Here is an 18,853-nt window from a genome sequence, read left to right as displayed (position 1 = left end):
CAGAACTGCTGAGGTCAGAAAAGACCTTTAAATTCGAGCCTAACTGTAAACCCAGCACTGCTAAACCCCCCCCCCGTCCTTCCCCATGCAGCTCCGCAGCAAACACCCCCCTCCCACGGCCTTTACACCTCCCCGCTCGTCTTAAAATTAAAAATAAAAAAGCGCCGCGGTTTGAGGAGTGGGAGCTGGGGCAGCTTCCTGGGGGGCAAGCAGGAAGGGGGGGGGGGACAGCCCCCGGAGAGGGGGGGGGTGTGTGTGAAGGTTTGGGAGCACAGGGCGGGTTTTTGGTGACCACACTGATTTTATTACGCAAAAAAAAAAAAAAAAAAAAAAAAAGAGGTTTCTCACCCCTTGGGGGGGACCCGCAGCGCCCTGGCAGCTGAGCCCTGCTGCAGGGGGCGTCCCTAAAGGTTTGGGGGGAAGTGAGGTTGCCCCCCCCCCCCCCCCCCCGAAATAAATATTGGTTTGGGGGGGTTAGAGGGCCGTGGTGGCCGGCCCCTGGCCCGGCGCTTTGGCCTCGCGGGGGTAGAACTCGGCCAGGACGCTCTCGGGGATGCGCTTGAGCAGCTGCCGGGGGAAGATGCGCAGGAGCTGCCAACCCACGTCCAGCGACTCGAAGATGCTGCGGTTCTCGTAGGGACCTGGGGGGAGGCAGAGGGGGGAGGCTGCAGCAGCGGGGAGATGCTGGGTAGGGGTGGGGGGGTTAATCCGGCCCCCAAAATCCCGCCTCACCCTGGGTGATAAATTCCTTCTCGAACTTGTGCAGGAACTCCAGGTAGAGCAGGTCATCGGGCGAGAGCGCTTCTTCCCCCACCACCGCCTTCATGGCCTGCACGTCCTTGCCGATGGCGTAGCAGGCGTACTGCGGGGGGGGACAGACGGACGCTGCCTGTGACCCACCGAGGCCGGGGCGGGGGCGCGGGGAAGCAGCAGAGGTTCCCCCCTACCCAGCTTTGAGAAACATCAGGCCACCCTTGGGGACACCCCGAGTCTGGGGGTCAGTTTGCGGGGGCTTTTCAAAGCGTTTGGGTCCCTGCAGCGTCCACGTTAGGTATAATTATATTTTAGAGAAGAATTAATGCTGCTCAGGGAAAAAAAAAAAAAAAAAAAAATCATGCTATGGTCCTGCTTTGGGGCTTGGTAGCCCCCCCCCAGGGTAAAGCATCCCACCCCTTACCTCGCGGAGGAGCCAGAAATAAGCTCTCAGGTCCAAAAGCACCAAAGGCTCAGCCCCAGGGAGGGGGAGGAAGGCTCTGAAGGGACAAATAATCCCATTTCCCGCCCCTTTCACCCCAAAATCCGCCTCTTACCAGCTGGTTGGAGACGTCGCCGTGGTCCTTCCTGGTCATGCCCTCCCCGATGGCCGACTTCATAAGGCGGGAGAGGGAGGGCAGCACGTTGATGGGGGGGTAGATCTGCAGGGCGAGAGGGACCCCCCCACACACCAAAATTCACCCCCCCGCCCTCGGCACCCCCATCCCGGAGCTCTCGGGGGGGTTCCAGCCCCAGACAGGGCGCGGGGACAGACCTGCCTGTTGTGGAGCTGCCGGTCGACGTAAATCTGCCCCTCGGTGATGAAACCCGTCAGGTCGGGGATGGGGTGGGTGATGTCTGGGGGGGCAAAAAGGGGGGGGTGAACCCCCAAAATACATCTGGCTGCTCAGCCGAGCACGGGGGACTGGAGCCCCCGGGAAACTGCACAGGCCTGGGGTTGTGAGCAAGAGGCGGTTCCCCCCATCGCCAGGAAGAGAACTGCACCCCCCCATGACCCCCAAGTTAACCCCCCCCAACAACATCATTGGGCTGAAACCCAGCGCTCCGCTCCAGCGGGGGCGGGGGGGGGCAGAGAGATGATTTTGGGGAAAAAATAACCCAGAAGCATCCCAGCAAGCTTCTGGAACCCCCCCGGCTCCCCCAGAACCCGTTAAAATCAGACGATTCGGCGTTTCGCGGCGGCGCGGTGGGCACCCTGCGGGGACCCCCCCGCGTCCCCCCGGGGTGCTGACCGTCGTTGGGCATGGTGAGGATGGGGATCTGCGTGATGGAGCCGTTCCTGCCCTCCACGCGCCCGGCTCGCTCGTAGATGGTGGCCAGGTCCGTGTACATGTAGCCCGGGAAGCCGCGGCGGCCGGGCACCTCCTCCCGGGCTGCGGACACCTGCGGGATGGGGCGGGTGGGCTGGGCGCTGGGGGGCTCGAGCACCCCAAGTACCATGAGTACCCCCAGAACCACGAGTACCCTGGGCACCCCCAGCACCCCAAACACCCTGAGCACCCCAAATGAACACCCTGGACACCCCGAGTACCTTGAGCACCCTGGGCACCCCAAACATCCCAAGCACCCCAGGTGTCCTGGGCACCCTGAGCACCCCAAATATCCCAATCACCCCGAGCACCCCCAGCACCTCAAGCACCCCAAACACCCTGGACACCCTGAGCACCCCAAACACCCCCATCACCCCAAGCACCCTGAGCACTCCAGGTGTCCTGGGCACCCTGAGCTCCCCCAGGCATTCTGAACACCCCAACTATCCCAGGCACCCCAGATGTTCTGGGCACCCTGAGCACCCCGGGCGCACCCCAGGAGCGCAGCGTGTCCCCCCCGGGGAGCGGGGCTGAGGCGGGGGCCAGGCGCTGACCTCCCGCAGGGCCTCGGCGTAGGAGCTCATGTCCGTCAGGATCACCAGCACGTGCTTCTCGCACTGGTAGGCGAGGAACTCGGCGGTGGTCAGGGCCAGGCGGGGGGTTATGATCCGCTCGATCCTGCGGGGGGCACAGGGTGGGAACCCCGAATCCCAATGGTCCCCCCCCAGCCCGGCAGAGCCGCACGGGCTCCCTGCAGCTGTGGGCAGGGGGGAGCAGGCACCCCCGGGGACCCCGGATCTCTGAGCAGGCACCCCTGAGCTGGGACTGGGTGATGGCTGAGGAGGAGGAGGAGAGCGAGCTGGAGATGAGGGAGCTGGAGAGGGAAGGAGAGGGAAGGAGAGGGAAGGAGAGGGAAGAGAGGGAAGGAGAGGGAAGGAGAGGGAAGGAGAGGGAAGGAGAGGGAAGGAGAGGGAAGGAGAGGGAAGGAGAGGGAAGGAGAGGGAAGGAGAGGGAAGGAGAGGGAAGGAGAGGGAAGGAGAGGGAAGGAGAGGGAAGGAGAGGGAAGGAGAGGGAAGGAGAGGGAAGGAGAGGGAAGGAGAGGGAAGGAGAGGGAAGGAGAGGGAAGGAGAGGGAAGGAGAGGGAAGGAGAGGGAAGGAGAGGGAAGGAGAGGGAAGGAGAGGGAAGGAGAGGGAAGGAGAGGGAAGGAGAGGGAAGGAGAGGGAAGGAGAGGGAAGGAGAGGGAAGGAGAGGGAAGGAGAGGGAAGGAGAGGGAAGGAGAGGGAAGGAGATCCCGCGTCATGGCGGGGCCCCGGGCTGCCTCACGTGGGGTCATTGGCCAGGTTGAGGAAGAGGCAGACGTTCTCCATGGAGCCGTTCTCCTCGAAGTCCGACTTGAAGAAGCGAGCCGTCTCCATGTTGACCTGCCCGGTGGGAGCAGGGCCCGGTCAGCGGGGGCCGAGGGGGGCAAGGAGGGGGCTCGGCCGGGCCCTCCTGTCCCGGGGTGGGGGGACACTCACCCCCATGGCGGCGAAGACGATGGCGAAGTTGTCCTCGTGGTAGTCCACCACGTCCTTGGATTTCTTCACCAGCCCGGCCTGGCGGCAAATCTGCGCCGCGATCTGCAGCCGCGGGGGCAGGAGCGTGGAGAAAGAGATCTTGGGGGGGGGCCAAGCAGAGAGCGGCACCCCCAGACCCGCAGGTTGGGGGGCGGTGGGGTCCCCCCCACCCCCAGGTAGCCGCAGCAACTCGCCGTGGCCCAGTGCCCGTCGTGCCGTGGCTCGTGGTCGCCCTCCTCTGTCACTCCCAATCTCTCAGGGCTGTTTTTTCTTCCCATCCCATCACTGTCTGTGCCGGGGGGGGCCATGGGGTGGTCTGTGGCCCCCCCACCCTCCAATCTCGGACACCCCACATCAGCCCAGATCGCTTCACCCCCCTCTTGGGCGCAGCAGCATTTGTTTTCCCCCTCGGGTGGGGAAACTGAGGCACGAGGGGCCAGGAGCTTCCCTTTAGCTGTGTGCACCAGCCCAGCACGGGGAGGGGGGGGGGGGGATGTTGGGGGGGAGCGGTTGGGGCACCCAACAACCACCCCAAAAAGTGGGTCTGACCCATCCGAGCAAACAGAAGGGAGGAAAGATGCAGGAGATGGGCTCCAGGCTTCCCAAATCCCCCCGCGCTGCCCCCTCCATCCTCCCCCTCCTCCTCCACCCGCCGCTGGGGGGGTGCACAAGGGCTCAGCCCCCCCCCTCGTGGGGACCCACCTCGTTATGGGGGAGCCCGGCAGCGGAGAAAATGGGGATCTTCTGGCCCCGGGCGATGCTGTTCATCACGTCGATGGGCGAGATCCCGGTTTGGATCATCTCCTCGGGGTAGATGCGGCTGTGGGGGTTGATGGGCTGGCCTGGAGCGGGGAGGGGAGATGAGGTGCCTGGGGGGGGGGACGGACACCCCAAAATGGAGGAATCGCCCCAATTGGTGCTAAAAATTAGGAGGGAAAGGAGGAAGCGAGGTCTTGCACCAGCGCAGCCACCCAGCGCCAGCCCTGGGGTGCGATGGGCTCCCCAGGCAGCACCCCCACACCCCGACCCGCCTCCTGGGGGTCCCCCCGAGACCCGCGGGCGGGAAAAAGGAGCCGTCAGAGCAACGCCCCGCGGTCACCGTTAATGTCCAGGAAATCTTCGGCCATCACGGCGGGGCCGCTGTCGATGGGTTTGGCGGAGCCGTTGAAGACGCGACCTGCGAGAAAAAATAAAAAATAAAAAAAAAAGCTGCTGGTCCCCCGCTTGAACCCGGTAGCCACAGAGGGCAAAGCCGGGGACTGCAGAGCCCCGCCAGCAGGCCAGGGCGCAGGGTTTCCATCCCAGCCCCAGTGCTGGGAGCCCAGGGACAGGCAGCAGCGCTTGCTGGGGTTCCCCCGTGAGCCCCCCATGACGTGGGGGGGCACCCGGGAGCCATCCTGCCCCCCCCACCCCACCGTGGGGAAACCCGGGGAATAGGAGAGCACCCATGGGTGCCGCAGCACATCCCAGGAGGCGGGTACCAGCGCTGGGTGCCTGTCGGGGAGGCCTTGGCACTTGGGGCACCCCCCAGGCTGATGCGGGGGGGGGGGGGGGGATGTCCCCTGGGTGGGGTGGGCAGCGAACATGTCACCCAAAGGTGACACCGCACCCATGGGGCAGGACCCCAGAGACATCCTCGTGCCATCCAAGCCACCCCCCCCACACCCTCCCCATTGGGGTGCCCAGCTCCTGTGCAGGTGGGGTGACACCGAGACCCCCCCCATAGAGCCGGGGGGGGTACAAGGCCCTCACAGAGCCCCAGCATCACCCTCCACACTCAGCCTCATCGACCGGCTCTGAGTCGCAGCATCGATTGCGGCGATGCCCCCCCCTCCCCGACCCCAGCACCCCCCCGTGTGCCGCTGTCACCCCATGGGACGCTGTCGTGGCCCCCCCCAGGGCGGGGGGAGCATCCGCGGTGTCAGAGCGGATCAAGCTGACGGCGCGGGGAGCACGGAGCATGAAAGGTCAGTAACCTTGGGCTCGCCGGGCACCCACGGCTCGTAGCCGCTTCATTCGGCACAGAGGGGAGGGAAGGGGCACCTGGCGGGGGGGACACACATACACACACACCCCGGCCCTGTTTGGGGTGAGGGAACAAGGGGACCCCCCCCCGCCCCAGACTCCCTCAAACCCTGGGGCTGGGGGAGCAGCGGGGACGGACTCTGCGCACCCAGGAGGGGGGGACATGGGGAAGGGGAATGATGGGGGGGGTCACCTGTCTGGCTGTCACCGTGCTCAACGCTTGCCCCCCCCCGCCCCGTGTGTGTGTGTGTCCCCAACGCCGCTGCCCTTTCCCGCTGCCCTTTGCAGGCAGGGCTGTGGCCGGGGTCAGAAGGCAGGAGACGGAGCGGGCAGCGATTCCGGGCGCCAGCCCCCGCGCCGCGACCACGAGCCCCCCGTGTCACCAGCCACGACCCCCCCGGGGGGGCTGCAGGACCCTCAGGAGGCCCTCAAGGAGCTTGGGGGGGTGGGAAAAGGCCCCTGGGATGGACTTGGAGGGTCCCAGTGGAGGCTGCTGGGGGTGACGGGTCCGCAGCACCCAGCGCTGCCCTGGGGGGGGGGTGGCCGGTCCCTTGGGGTGTCCTCACGCCCAGCCACCTCTTGGGGGTCGGCACGCAGGGGGAAAGCGCTGGGCGGCCCCCAGCTCTCCCAAGGGAACGAGGATACCACGGGGTGAAGTTCGCCCTCTCTCACTCGAGGAAATAATGTCCCAGTCTAAGCCAGGCTTTTTCTCCTGGGATAACTGGGCAGACTGGGCCCAAGGGCCGTTTTAGTCCCCTCTGCCCCCGCTGGGTGTGACTCTCCCCGGGCAGCAGAGCAACGCCCAGGGGTGTGCAGCAGCAGAGCTGAATCCCAAGACTCCAAAACCCCCCAAACCTCCTGTGCCCCCCCACCCCCCCGCCCCGCAGCTGCCTGCGCTGGTGTTACCCCGCCGACTGCGCACCGAGCTGCGCCGGGGCTCAGCGCCGCGCCGGCCTTACCCAGCATGTCCTCGGAAACCGGGGTGCGGAGGATGTCCCCCGTAAACTCGCAGGTGGTCTTCTTGGCATCGATCCCAGACGTTCCTTCGAACACCTGCAGGGGCAAGAGGCCGAGGGGGGGGGCAATTAGCCCGGATTAGCGGGCGCGGAGGGCTGGGGGGGGAGCTGGGGGGCAGCCGGGGATCTGTGACCACCTGAAAACCTCATCAGGGAGAAGCGATAAAAGGGAGGGAGAGACCCCGGGGTTAAGAAAAATCCCTTTTGAGGGGCTTGGCTTGGGGAGGGGGGTGGTGCAGCCAGGGGAGGGGGGGCCCCGTGTTCTCGTTAACGCAACGAGCCCGGCAGAAGGGCCTCAGCCAGGGCGACCGGGGGCATTTTGAGCCGTATAATATTTGACACCGTTTGTGTTCGTTAACCTCCGGATCGCTGCTTTAATTAGAGCCGGGTGGGCCCCCCCGGGAGCACCCAGCAGGCATGAGGGTTGGGGGGGGGGGGAGGCATGCAGATGGCCACAGCACCCTTGTGCCTACAGATGGGCACAACTCAGCCCCCCCACGACAGCACCGCTTCTGAAAAAAAAAAAAAAAAATCACCTTTTATTTTTTATTTTTCCCTTTATTTTTATTTATTTCCTCCTCAGGCTGACTCCCTAATAGGATTAAAAGGGCGCCGCAGAGGTCTGGGTGGCATTAGAGGAGCGAGGTTTGGCACTTCACCAGCCCGAACCTGGCTGGGCTGGCAGCGTGGCCACCCCCAGCCCTGGGTGGGCTAATGGAGGCAGCGGGTGGACCCCCCCAGGGTCAGGACAGCCCCAAACTACTTGGTGGTCTTGATTTTGGGGGCTCTGGGCACCCAAAAGCTGCTGCGAGCCCCGCAGAGTCGGCGGTGATGGCAAGAGGGTCCAGCCGCTCTCATGCAGAGCCCCAGGACAGAGCCCCAGACCCCCCCGTGTCCCCCCACTGTGTGTCCCCCCCCAGCCCCGCCAGGCTCACCTGGACGATGGCCTTGGAGCCCATCACCTCCAGGACCTGCCCGCTGCGGCTGGTGCCGTTGGGCAGCTTGAAGTTCACGATCTCAGCGTACTGGGCAAACTGGGGGGGTGACACACACACACACACACATTGATCAGGGTGAGATGTGGGGGGACACACACCCTCCTCTTCCCCCACTCCTCGCCCCCCCCCAGACCGCCCCTGCCCACCCTGCCTTCATGGGTGCTGCCCATCCAGGTGTGTGCCCTGTGCCTCAGTTTCCCCAACACTGCAGGGTGCCCCCCCCCCTTCCCCCAGGGGTGCTCTCAGCCCCCCCGGGCTCCCCAGAACCTGACAACCAACAAACCCGAGCTCCTTTTCCTACCAGACCCTCCATAAAACAGCACCTCAGAGGTTCCACAGACCCGGATAAACCCCCCAGGAGCTGGTGACATCCCCTGGGGACACCCCCGCCCCCATTTTCTATCCCCCATGGACAGAGCAGCACCACTTGAGACCCCAGGGAGCCACTGGATCCCCCCATAATCCCCCCCTCCCCGAGCTGTGAAAGGTTCAACATCGGGGATCACGCTGCCTTCACCTCACACGGGCAAGCGGGACTCAGCACCCGGGGGGTGCAAAGGCCACCGCCCCCCGTCCCCCCCCCCCGGGTCACCCACCGACGTCCCTGGTCCCCCCCACCCAGCCGGGAGCCTCAGGGCTGATGGAGGGGACTTTTCTGCAGCCCCTTGGCTTGGGGACACGTCCTGCTCTGGGGACAAATGTGGGGGTTCGCTCCCCGAGCCACGCTGCCTGCCCAGCACACCCCGTGTTCTCCTCCTCCTCCTCGCTCCCAGCCACCCGGGCTGGCTCTGACACGGTGAACTTTGGACTTTAATTCCTTCTATAAAGACCTTTGCATAAAGGACAACAAAGCGAAGGAAACACCCGCCACATTCTGGCTCTTAAATTGAGCTTATTAATTTCCATCCTGCCGGGCCGGGTGTGAAAGGGGCCATAGAAACGAGCCACCGGCCAACAAAAGCCCTCGGAGGGTCCCGGCTGGCCAGGCCACGCAGGGATGTCGAGGTGGCCGGCGCCCACCCAAGCGAAGGCAGCCCCTGCGCCGGGCTGGGGACGGGCAGGGTGTCACCGAGGTGCCACCCGGGGCTGGGGGGACGGGCTGAGCTGGGTTCGTGCTGTGGCCTGGCTCCGATCGGGCTCCTGGATGGAGCTGAGGGTGGGGGGGATGTGGGGACAAGGGACAGAGCTTGGGCAGGGGCACAGGGGACAGCTCAGGCTGGAGAACAGGGCACAGGGGACAGGAGCTGGAGCTCAGGCAGGGACACAGGGGACAAGGGACAAGAGACAGCTCAGGCAGGGACACAGGGGTACAGGGGACAAGGGACAAATCAGGCAAGGATACAGGAGACAGAGCTCAGGCAGGGACACAGGGGACAGGGAACAAGAGATAGGGGACAGTTCAGGCAGGGACACAGGGTACAAGGGACAGGGGACAGGAGCTGGAGCTCAGGTTGGGGCACAGGGGACAGACCTCAAGCAGGGATACAGGGGACAAGGGACAGGGGAAAAGGGACAGGGGACAGATCTCAGGCAAGGTCACAGAAGACAAGGGACAGGGCACAGGGGACAGGAGAGAGGGAATGGGGGAAAGGGGACAGGGGACAGGGGATGGGGGACAGCCCCAGGGGCAGGGGAGAGGGGACAGGGGACAGCCTTGGGGACAGGACACACTCCCCCACCACAGCACAATTGTCCCCACAGAGCCCCGGGGGGGGGGTGACACTGTTGGGGGGGGGGGTGTCCCTCGTCACCCCCCGGCAGAGGGGCTCCTACCTTCACATTGTCCAGCACCACCAGCGGCCCGTTGACACCACACACTGTCCTGTAGGCTGGGGGGGGGCAAGGACACACCGTCAGCCCCCAGAGCTGGGGGGGGCTCCCGGGGGGACCCCCCAAACCGTGACAGCAGTGGAGGGGGGGGCCCCAGCCCAGCACCATCCACCCCTGCTCTCCCACTCCTCGTCCCTGCGAGTGGCAGCCCAGAACATCCACCCGGCAGGAGGAGTTGCTTTTACTAAATTAGTCGCGTAATTAATTGTATTTCAGGTTATATAAAACATTTAAATAGAAAAAAAAAAACGTGCAGAAAGGACGTTTGAAGGCAGCACCTGCCCCCGCCAGCAAACTGAGACACTTTCTGCAAGTCAGTATTTTCCCTCTCCCAGCACATTTTTTTCAGAACACCAATATTCTCCTTTTAAAAAACCCCACTTTTTGTGGAAAAAACACGTCTCAAGAGCCACATCCTGCCCAGGCGGAGAGGGGGCCATGGGCAGTGCAGAAAGGGGTTTTTTACCCAAAAAACGGGCCATCACCCCCCACCTTCTCCCACTGCGGGCCCCCCCCTTGCCCGCGGAGATGCTGGTGCCTCCCTTGTCCCCACGCGGGCGGTGGGGGCCAGCATTTTGCACCGCGGCCCGGGTGGGGGCTGAGCACCCAGGCTGGGGGGTGCTGAGCGGCGCCGCCATGGGGGGCTGGCCTGGGACCCCGCAATTCAGGGGGAGACCTTGCACGGGCGAGGAAATGAAGGTGCTGGGGGGGCGATTTCTCCAAAGAAACCCTGGGGGTAACGGAGGAGCAGGGAGGCACCGCAGAGGCTGAACACGAGGATGGAAGAGTGGGGATCCCAGAACCCCAGAATCGTCCGGGTTGGAAAAGCCCCTGAAGCTCCTCCAGCCCCACCATGACCCTCCCCCTGACCGTTCCCAACTCCCCCAGATCCCTCAGCGCTGGCTCAGCCCGACTCTTCAACCCCTCCAGGGATCCCGGGGACTCCCCCCTGCCCTGGGCAGCCCATTCCAACGCCCAACAGCCCCTTCTGCACAGAAATCCTTCCTCAGAGCCAGCCTGACCCTGCCCTGGGCAGCTTGAGGCCATTCCCTCGGGGCCTGGCGCTGGGGCCTTGGCTCCAGAGACTCATCCCCCCTCTCTGCCCCCTCCTGGCAGGGAGTTGCAGAGGGCCAGGAGGTCTCCCCTCAGCCTCCTCTGCTCCAGACTGAACCCCCCCAGTTCCCCCAGCCGCTCCCCAGCAGACCTGTGCTCCAGACCCTGCCCCAGCTCCGTTGCCCTTCTCTGGCCACGCTCGAGTCATTCAATGGCCTTTTTGGGGTGAGGGGCCCAACACTGAACCCCCTCACCGAGGGGCAGCCCTCATGAAGCCCTGTATGAGCCCCCGAGGCCAGGGGGACCGAGGGTGGGGAGTGGGTGGGTGCAGGTGCCGGGGTGCGGATCCGGCCCCTCGATCATTTCACCGATGCGTCCAACACGGTAACACCTGCCCTGGCAGGGCCCGGCCCCGCTGACCCCGCCGGGCCCTTTCATCCCTCTGCCCTCTCTTCTCACACCCGGTTCTCTGATTGACTCATGATCCTAATCGGATTGGAGGGACCGGGCCAGCTGGCGAGCTCGCCGGCCTCCCCCCCCGGGCTGGCAGCAGGGATGGATGGTCCACGCCACGGCCGCGGGATGCGGGTCCCCACGCCGCAGGTCCCAGTTGCCCTCCTGGCGACACCGGGGCCAGATCAACCCCTGGCAACTTTATTTTTGGGGGACGGGTCCCATTGACCCCTCACTGGCTGTACCCCATGCCGGGGTCACCCCCGTGGCACAACCAGGCCCCCAGCATCCCCCCTCCACCGATTCCTGCCATTTTTGCCCTTAGCCTTCTCCCCATTACCCAGTTACACCCAGTTCCTGCCCATTCAGCAGCCTGGGGGGCTGGCACGCCGGGAGCCGGCCCTCCGCCGCCAACCTCCCTCCCTTTTGTCTCCTTTCTTCCCAAAGTGACCATTCTGCCTTTTATTTCCCCTTCCAACAAATAACCGCCGCCTCGCCTGCTCCCCTTCCCCCGGCAGGTTTTGTCGGGCTCTTTTCTTCCCTCCCCGCATCTCCTCCGCCGTCCCAGCTGTTGGGGAGACACCCACGTGGGACAGGGCCACGGGGCTGGTCCCGCTCCCTCCAGCGTGGTGGTCCCCGGCCCAGCCCCGACGGCTGCGGCCCCCTCGGGACCCTCCTGGCCTCCCTCCCACCAAGGGCGTCGGAGCCGCTGGCAGCACCGCTTGGTGCCCTGCGGCTGTGACGCTGGTCATCGGCCAAGCTCTCTGCCCTTCCGTCTGTCCACCTGTCCATCTATCTGTCCATCTGCCCATCATTCTATCCATCTGTCTGTCCATCCATCCCTCTGTCCTCCCATCCATCCATCCATCCATCATCCACCCATCCATCAGTCTGTCCATCCACCTGTCCATCATCCATCCATCTGTCCATCATTCTATCCATCCATCCATCCTCCTATCCACCCACCCACCCATCTGTCTGTCCATCCGTCCATCCATCTGCCCACCTGTCCATCCATCCCTCCATCCATCCACCTCTCCGTGCACCGACACCCCCCCCTTACATACCCCCCTCCTCCCCGCCCTCTTGGGGAGCCAAGCCCCATTCCTCTCATTTCCTCAGGGGGAAACTGAGGCAGGAAACCCCTGTCCCATGGTGGCGGGGGGTCCCTGGCAGCGCCACCCTTCCCTCCGGCTCCTCCCCAGGCACACCAGCCCCTCTGTGGAAGAGCTGCTGTCCCCCCCCACCTTCCTCCCCCCCAGCACATGTCTTTGGGGCTGGGCCACCCCCCCACCTCCAGGGCAGAGGCACAAACGTACCCCAATCCCTGCACCGTCCCCCCCGGTGCCACTGGGGACCTCCAGAGATCTTCTGGGCCAAGCCCAGGAGGGGTCACCTGTGGCCACCCCCGTCCAGGGGGGTCTGAAGCTCTCCTGGAGATGAAGGGGAGCCCCAACAGCCTGGCCCAGCGCTTGGCCACCTCCCCAGCGACAGAAGGCTTTTGGAGACTGGGCCTCCGGTGGCTGGACAGACGGACAGACAGGCTTAGGGCCTGGAGAAACGAACGGGGGGGTGATAAAAACCGCTGCTCCGCGATTTCCCCGTTTTTCACCGTTTCCACCGAAAAACCCATGACAAAACTCCAAGGGGCTTCGCCTCGCCAGCCAGCAACCCTTTGGTGTTGGCTCTATGACAAAATTAAACTCACACGAAGGGATTTTGCTGCAAAATATTCCATTTCCCACAAAGGAACCTGCAGCTGCACAAATGGGGGAACCCCGGGGCTCCACACACACCCCCCCGGCCCCGCCAGGCCCTGCCTGTCCCACACCCGCTGCGACAAAGCCGGAGCCTCCCCAAAACCCTCCGTCGCTCCAGCCCCCGCGGCCAAAGGGCTCTATCACGATAGAGAAGGAAATCACGACAGCAACGCCAAGGGAGAGCCCAGCAAAGGGGTGCGAGGCTGGGGGGAGCGAGGAGGAGGAGGGGGGGGGGCTGGGGCAGAGGAGGGGGAACCCCTGCTACCGGAAAGCACTAATTCCGATAATTAAGACGTTGAGCTGTTATGAACAAGCCAGGGGAGGAGCGGCGGGGTGGGTGGGCTGCGGCAGCCGGGGGGGGGCTGCCGGGGGGTACAACGGGGGAGCAGGAAAGGGATGGGAGGGGTGGGGGAAACGGGGAGAGGGCTCAGAAGAAAAGAAAAGTCTTTCAACCTGCCCTTTCCACACCCCCAGCCCCAAATTCACAGCTCCTGTCAGATGCAATCTCCGTTAGCCCTGACGCTCACGCACTGCTAACCACCGCGGCGGCCGGCCGGGGGGGGACACAGGGCCCCCGGTGACAAAAGGGGACCCGACCCAACTACACCCGTCACTAATTGCTGCCCTCCCCAGCCCCCTGCCCATCGCTCGCCCCGACCCCCTTGCCTTCGGGCTCTGCTCTAAAGTGTGAGTGTGGGGGGACTTGCTGCCCACCCACCCTCCCTCAAAGAACTGGGGGTCCCAGGACTGTGGCGAGGGGGTGGGCACAGCCCCGGTCCCATCCTGGAAAAAAAAAAAAAAAAAAAACCAACAAAACACCAAGGGTGTTACACCCCCCCCATGGAGGCAATCGAGGCTGATTCGGGATAAATTTGTCAGACTGGGCGTGTGGTGAGTGACGCTCAGCCCCGTTCACCACCCGGGGGGTCTGTGCATCCCCCACCCCAAATTACAGGCCCGGGGTTCCACACACACACCCCCCCCTGCAGCCCCACGCTGGAGGGAAACCGAGCTGGGGCAGGGGTAGGAAACGGGACTGAGAAATAGCCCCCAAATCCCCCAAACTTTGTCCCCTCTGGCTCAGAGGTAGGTCTGGAGCTGGTCCTGAGTCACCCCGGGGGTCCCCCAGCTCCGTGGGGGTGCCCCACACCCAGCACCCCACGGCGATGGGCAGCGGGCACCCCACGGGGCAGAGGGGTCCGGGTGCGCTCAGCACAAGGCCGTGGGCTGCTCTGGACCGGGCTGGATGGACCCTGCATCCATCCCCCCCTCCCGGGGCTGCCATTCACCGTTTCATCTAGTTTTTAACCAAAATGCTGGGCCGTGGCGAGGGACAGGCCGTGAATCCATCTCCAACAGCAACTCTGAGCTCAAAATCCCGCCCGTCCCCGGGGCGCTGACCCGTCCCCTGGGCACGGCAGGATGTTGGCATCACCCGATGGCCTCATCCCGCGCCGGGTGAGGAGCCCGGCAGCCCCCCGGGGCCACGCTGGGATTTTTCCGACAATCCCTAAGTGACCGTTTTCCCCCTCCGCAACCTGCCCATTGTGCCATGTGTCACTTTGTGCCGCGCTGTCAAACCCACCGGCCTGTCCCAGCCCGGCAGAGCCGGTCAAAAGCCCGGCGGGGGGTCACACTTTATGCCACTAATTAGGACCCGGCGGCCAGAGGGTTCCCAGACACACCTGCACGTCATGGGAGGGATGGCAAAGAATGGCGGGGCCAGCCGAGCGTGAACCAAACAAACCCCCCAAAACAACAAAAAAAAAAAAAATTAAAAAAAAAAAAATTAAATTGCTGCGCTGGCTGCTGCAGGCGGGTGGGGGCAGGCGGCAGGAGCGGGGCTGCCGGACCTCGGCCCCGATGGAGGAGGCAGCTGGGCTGTGGGATCTGGGGAGGTGGAGGGGGGGATATGACCCCCAGAGGGAAGGAGAAGCGCTGGCGAGTGGAGCTGTGGGGCTGGGGGGGACCCTCCCATGCCGTGGGGCTGTGGGATGGAGTGGGGGGGGCTGGGGTGGTCCCTTTCCCCAGCCCCCCCCCCCCACACACACACATAGTGGCCACCATGTCCTGGAGCAGAGGGTAAAGGGGGTCCCAGCGTCTTCTCCGTGTCACCCCCCCGTCTCGCGGTGCCGCGGCGAGGCCGGGAGCGCTAAGGGCAGATCAGCCAAAGCCCAGATCACAGAGTCCCAGAACCCCAGAACCATTCGGGTTGGAAAAGCCCTCGGGATCACCGAGTCCAACCCTCAGCCCGACTCTGCAAAGTTCTCCCCTACCCCACATCCCCCACAGCTCATCCCAACGGCCCTGAAACCCCCCCAGGGATGGGGACTCCCCCCTCCCTGGGCAGCCTGTTCCACTCTCGGACCACTCTTGCTGGGAAACATTTTCTCCTCCTGCCCAGCCTGAGCCTCCCCTGGGGCAGTTTAAACCCATTAATCTAACGCTCCTCCGTGCTGCGACTCGGTGCTGAGCCCCACGAGCCCCCCACGGCTCCTGCACAGAGGTTGGGGGGACACAGGCTGAGGGTACAGCCCCCCTGCAGGCCCCGAGGCTCAGCACCCAGCCCCTGCCCAGCACCCAGCCCCCCAATGAGAGGCAAATCGGGGTGCCAAGGTCTTGGGGGTCTCCCTGGTTCCTCCTCTCCTGGTCCTCATGTCACCAGCAGGCAATGCCCTGTCCCAAGGCACCGTCCCCTGCCCGGGGCCAGCCCAGCACTGTCACTGCCCCCAGACCCAGCACAGCATAGCGGCAGCAGATGAGGGTCCCGGCTAACGAGGGTCCCGGCTAACGAGGGCTGTCTGGACACGGCAGAGGAGAAGCTGAGACACGTCCCACCAAACCGTGCTTGAGGGCTGCGGGCACACAGCACAGCCACTGTGTCCCTGGGCTTCTGCCAGTGAGCTCCTGCTCCCTCTGTCCCTCTGTCCACTTGTCCGTCCATCCATCTGTCTGTGCCTCCCTCCATCTGTCTGTCCTCTCATCATCCATCCATCATCCCTCCTTCCATCCATCATCCATCCATCCATCCTCCCACCCACCCATCCATCCATCCTCTCATCCATTTATCCTCCCAACCACCCTCCCACCATCCACCCATCCGTCTGTACCTCCTTCCATCCGTCTCTCTTCTCATCCAACCATCCGTCATCCCTCCTTCCACCCATCCCTCCCTCCCTCCCTCCGTCTGTCCTCTCATCCATCCATCTTTCCATCCCTCCATCATCCCTCCATCACCTTTGAGCCTCTCCCAGGCCGTGTTTGACCCATGGGGCCCCACCGAGCTGTGGGGCAGAGCGTGGGGCACCCCCTTTGCCCAGACAGCCCCAGAGCCCCCATCCAGGGCAGCAGCCCCCCCCTCGCCAAGAGACGGGTCAAGCCGAAGGCCGGGAGGTGAGAAGTGCTTCTTCCACCACTTGTGCTAACGGATCCGCAGCGCTGGGAAGCGGCTGCTCACCCCCCTCCTGCCTCCCCGGCAGCGCTCTGCCCGCTCCTGCCAGCCCACGGCCCAGCTCAGCCCCCCAGTGCCCCCCCAGGTCCAGCTGTAACTGGGGATCGTGACGGCGGCAGGGCCGGGGCATCGCCGTGGGGCAAGTGGGGAGGGGACCCGCCGCGGTGGCACAACTGGGACTTAGTCCCAGCCTGGATGTGGCTGTCAGGGTGTCCGGCTTTGCAAAGCCAGCCTGGCAAAGCCAGCGCAGCACCGGGGCCAACCACGGCTTCCTCTAAAATAACAGGGGTCATGGCGGGCGGGAAGGAACTCAGAAATGAGCGGTTTTGCCTTAAAAAGCACATGAGCCACGGGGATCAAGCTCGAGGGAGGGGGAAAACCCACGGAGACCCCCCCAGGAGCACCCGGGGAGGGTGACCCCCACCCACCCCACGGGGGTCAGCCCTTGGGCCCGCAAGCGATCTCCTGGTTTTAGGTCCAAAAAATCAGTTTTCGGTCCCTTCCTGCCACCCAGGGGCGGGCTGGCACCCAGTGTGAGCCGGGGAGAAGGTCACCCATGGGTGCTCCCGGCTCCTGGCTGTCGGTAAACACGGCTCCGAGGCGGGAGGGGGCAGCCGGGACCGTGCCCGGCCGGAGCCACCCGGTTTGGGGCGAGGGAGGTGACGAAGCTCCCCCCAGCACCCCCCCCGCCCCGACAAAGGTCACAGCAAACGTCCTTGATGCCTCTGAGCCTGCTGGGGGGGGTGGGGGGTGGGATGGGGGTGCACAGGGGGGACACGGAGCTGCCAGCACCCATGGGTGCAGCTGCACGGACAGATGGACACGGCTGTGGGGCAGAAAGGGCACCCCACAGCCCTCGGGGGTGGGGGACACAACACATGACACCTTCCACAGCCCCTGCAGCCCCCCCCCGGGGAGGGGTGACAGACCCCCCCCAGCCCCCCGACAGGCTCCGGGTGCTCCCGAGAGACCCACAGAGCCCCGGTGCTCCCCCCACCCTGAGGGTCTGGCAGCGCGGGCAGGACCCCTGCCTGCAAAGGGGGGGGGGGCAGGAGGGAGGCCACCAGCACCCAGGGGCTGCCCCAGTGCCCCCCCAGCACTGTCACCCCTGCCTGCCCCTCTGCCCCCCCATCACCCCTGCCTGCCCCTCTGCCCCCCCCTTCACCCCTGCCTGCCCCTCTGCCCCCCCATTCACCCCTGCCTGCCCCTCTGCCCCCCCATTCACCCCTGCCTGCCCCTCTGCCCCCCCCCTTCACCCCTGTCTGCCCCTCTGCCCCCCCCTTCACCCCTGCCTGCCCCTCCCTTCAACCCTACCTGCCCCTCTGCCCACCCCCCCATCCCTGCCACCCCGGGGTACCCCCCGCGCCCCCCAGTCCGTGGCCCCGCGGGGTGCCGTGCCCCCCCCGTGCCCCCCCGCACTCACTCAGCCGGGCGCTGCCGGGGTCCCCGCGGGTCACGGCCAAAGCCCCCTCCCGGGCTGCTGCTGCTGCTGCCGGCACCCGGGCGGCGGCCATGGCGGGGCGGGCTGGGGGGGCGGCGGGGCCCGGGGATTTGTACCCCCCCACCCCCCCGCCCCTCCCGGGTCCGGCCCCAGCCAGCCCCGTGTTGGCTGTAAACAGCGGGAGGGAGCGGCCCCCCCATCACCGGGGGGGGGAGAGGGGAAACCTACAGCGAATGGGTATGGGGGGGCTGGGGGGGGTGGGATGAGGGGTGGAGAGGGATGGAGGTGTGGGGGCGTGGGTTTGGGGTGGGATTGGGGGGTGGGGGGGTGGGATTAGGGCGGGGGAGTGGGATTGGGGTGGGAGCGAGGGGGTGGGATTAGGGCGGGGTGGGGTTGGAGGGGGTGGGATTGGGGTGGGGATGCATTTAGGGTGGGATTAGGGTGAGGGGGGCATGAGGGTGGGTTGGGGGTGGGATTAGGGTGGGGATGGATTTGGGGTGGGATTGGGAGTGTGGGGGGTGGGATTGGGGTGAGGACAGATTTGGGGTCCAAGTGGAGGTTGGGGCAGTACCGGGGCCAGAGGTGGGGAGAGCTCGGGGGGAGGGCTGGGGTACGGGGGGGGGGGGTTATGGTTAGGGGTGAGGGGTCTGTGCACCCCCACACCCCCCTCACCCGCCGCAGGCTGTGGGTGCCGGTGCAGAGGCAGAGCAGGGCTGGGATCGGGGCGGGGGGGTGATGGGGGTCTGGGGAGCACCTGAGATGGGGCCTGGGCACAAACTGGGCCGGCGGGGGGGGCGGGGGGGCAGCGGAGGTACCTCCGGGGGGGAGCGGGGGGGCTCTGGCGATGCAGGAGGAGGCAGGACATCACTTTTATTAACCACTAGAAACCATTAGAAACCGCACTATTCGTTAAAGGTTTACATCCAGTAATTAAAAAAAAAAAAAAAACCAAAAACAAACCCCAAACCCAAACCTGCCTGTTTTTTCCCCAATCGCACAAGCCCGGGGGGCTGGGGTGAGCCGGCTGCCCCGCGGCACCTTCCGCACCCCCCCTCCCCGGGAGAGTTTCTGGGGGCTCGTTTGCTTTGGGAGACGCGACCCTGGAGCAGCAGCAGCTTCGGGGCGGATTTGGGGCCTGGGCGAACGCGGCGTTTGGGTGGAAATTTGCAGAATTTGCCATTTTGG

General features: G+C 65.1%; 1 protein-coding gene across 1 annotated transcript; it reads right to left on the bottom strand.

Moving 5' to 3' along the window:
• Window positions 1-349: 349 nt before the first annotated feature.
• Window positions 350-17,808, bottom strand: ATP6V1B1 (ATPase H+ transporting V1 subunit B1). The gene is made up of 14 exons (XM_074904203.1): window positions 17,651-17,808; window positions 9,454-9,509; window positions 7,618-7,716; window positions 6,626-6,719; window positions 4,741-4,818; window positions 4,344-4,483; window positions 3,603-3,704; window positions 3,409-3,506; window positions 2,639-2,762; window positions 2,007-2,157; window positions 1,529-1,611; window positions 1,311-1,415; window positions 733-862; window positions 350-641 (listed from the first exon to the last, which is right to left on the bottom strand). The coding sequence occupies exons 1-14, from the start codon at window positions 17,739-17,741 to the stop codon at window positions 475-477; spliced, it is 1,518 nt and encodes a 505-aa protein (XP_074760304.1). The 5' UTR covers window positions 17,742-17,808; the 3' UTR covers window positions 350-474.
• Between the last annotated feature and the right edge of the window lie 1,045 nt (window positions 17,809-18,853).

This window comes from Athene noctua, chromosome 4, assembly GCF_965140245.1.
Source record: "Athene noctua chromosome 4, bAthNoc1.hap1.1, whole genome shotgun sequence".
Classification (NCBI taxonomy): Eukaryota; Metazoa; Chordata; class Aves; order Strigiformes; family Strigidae; genus Athene; species Athene noctua.
This window is presented reverse-complemented; position numbering and strand designations above follow the sequence as displayed.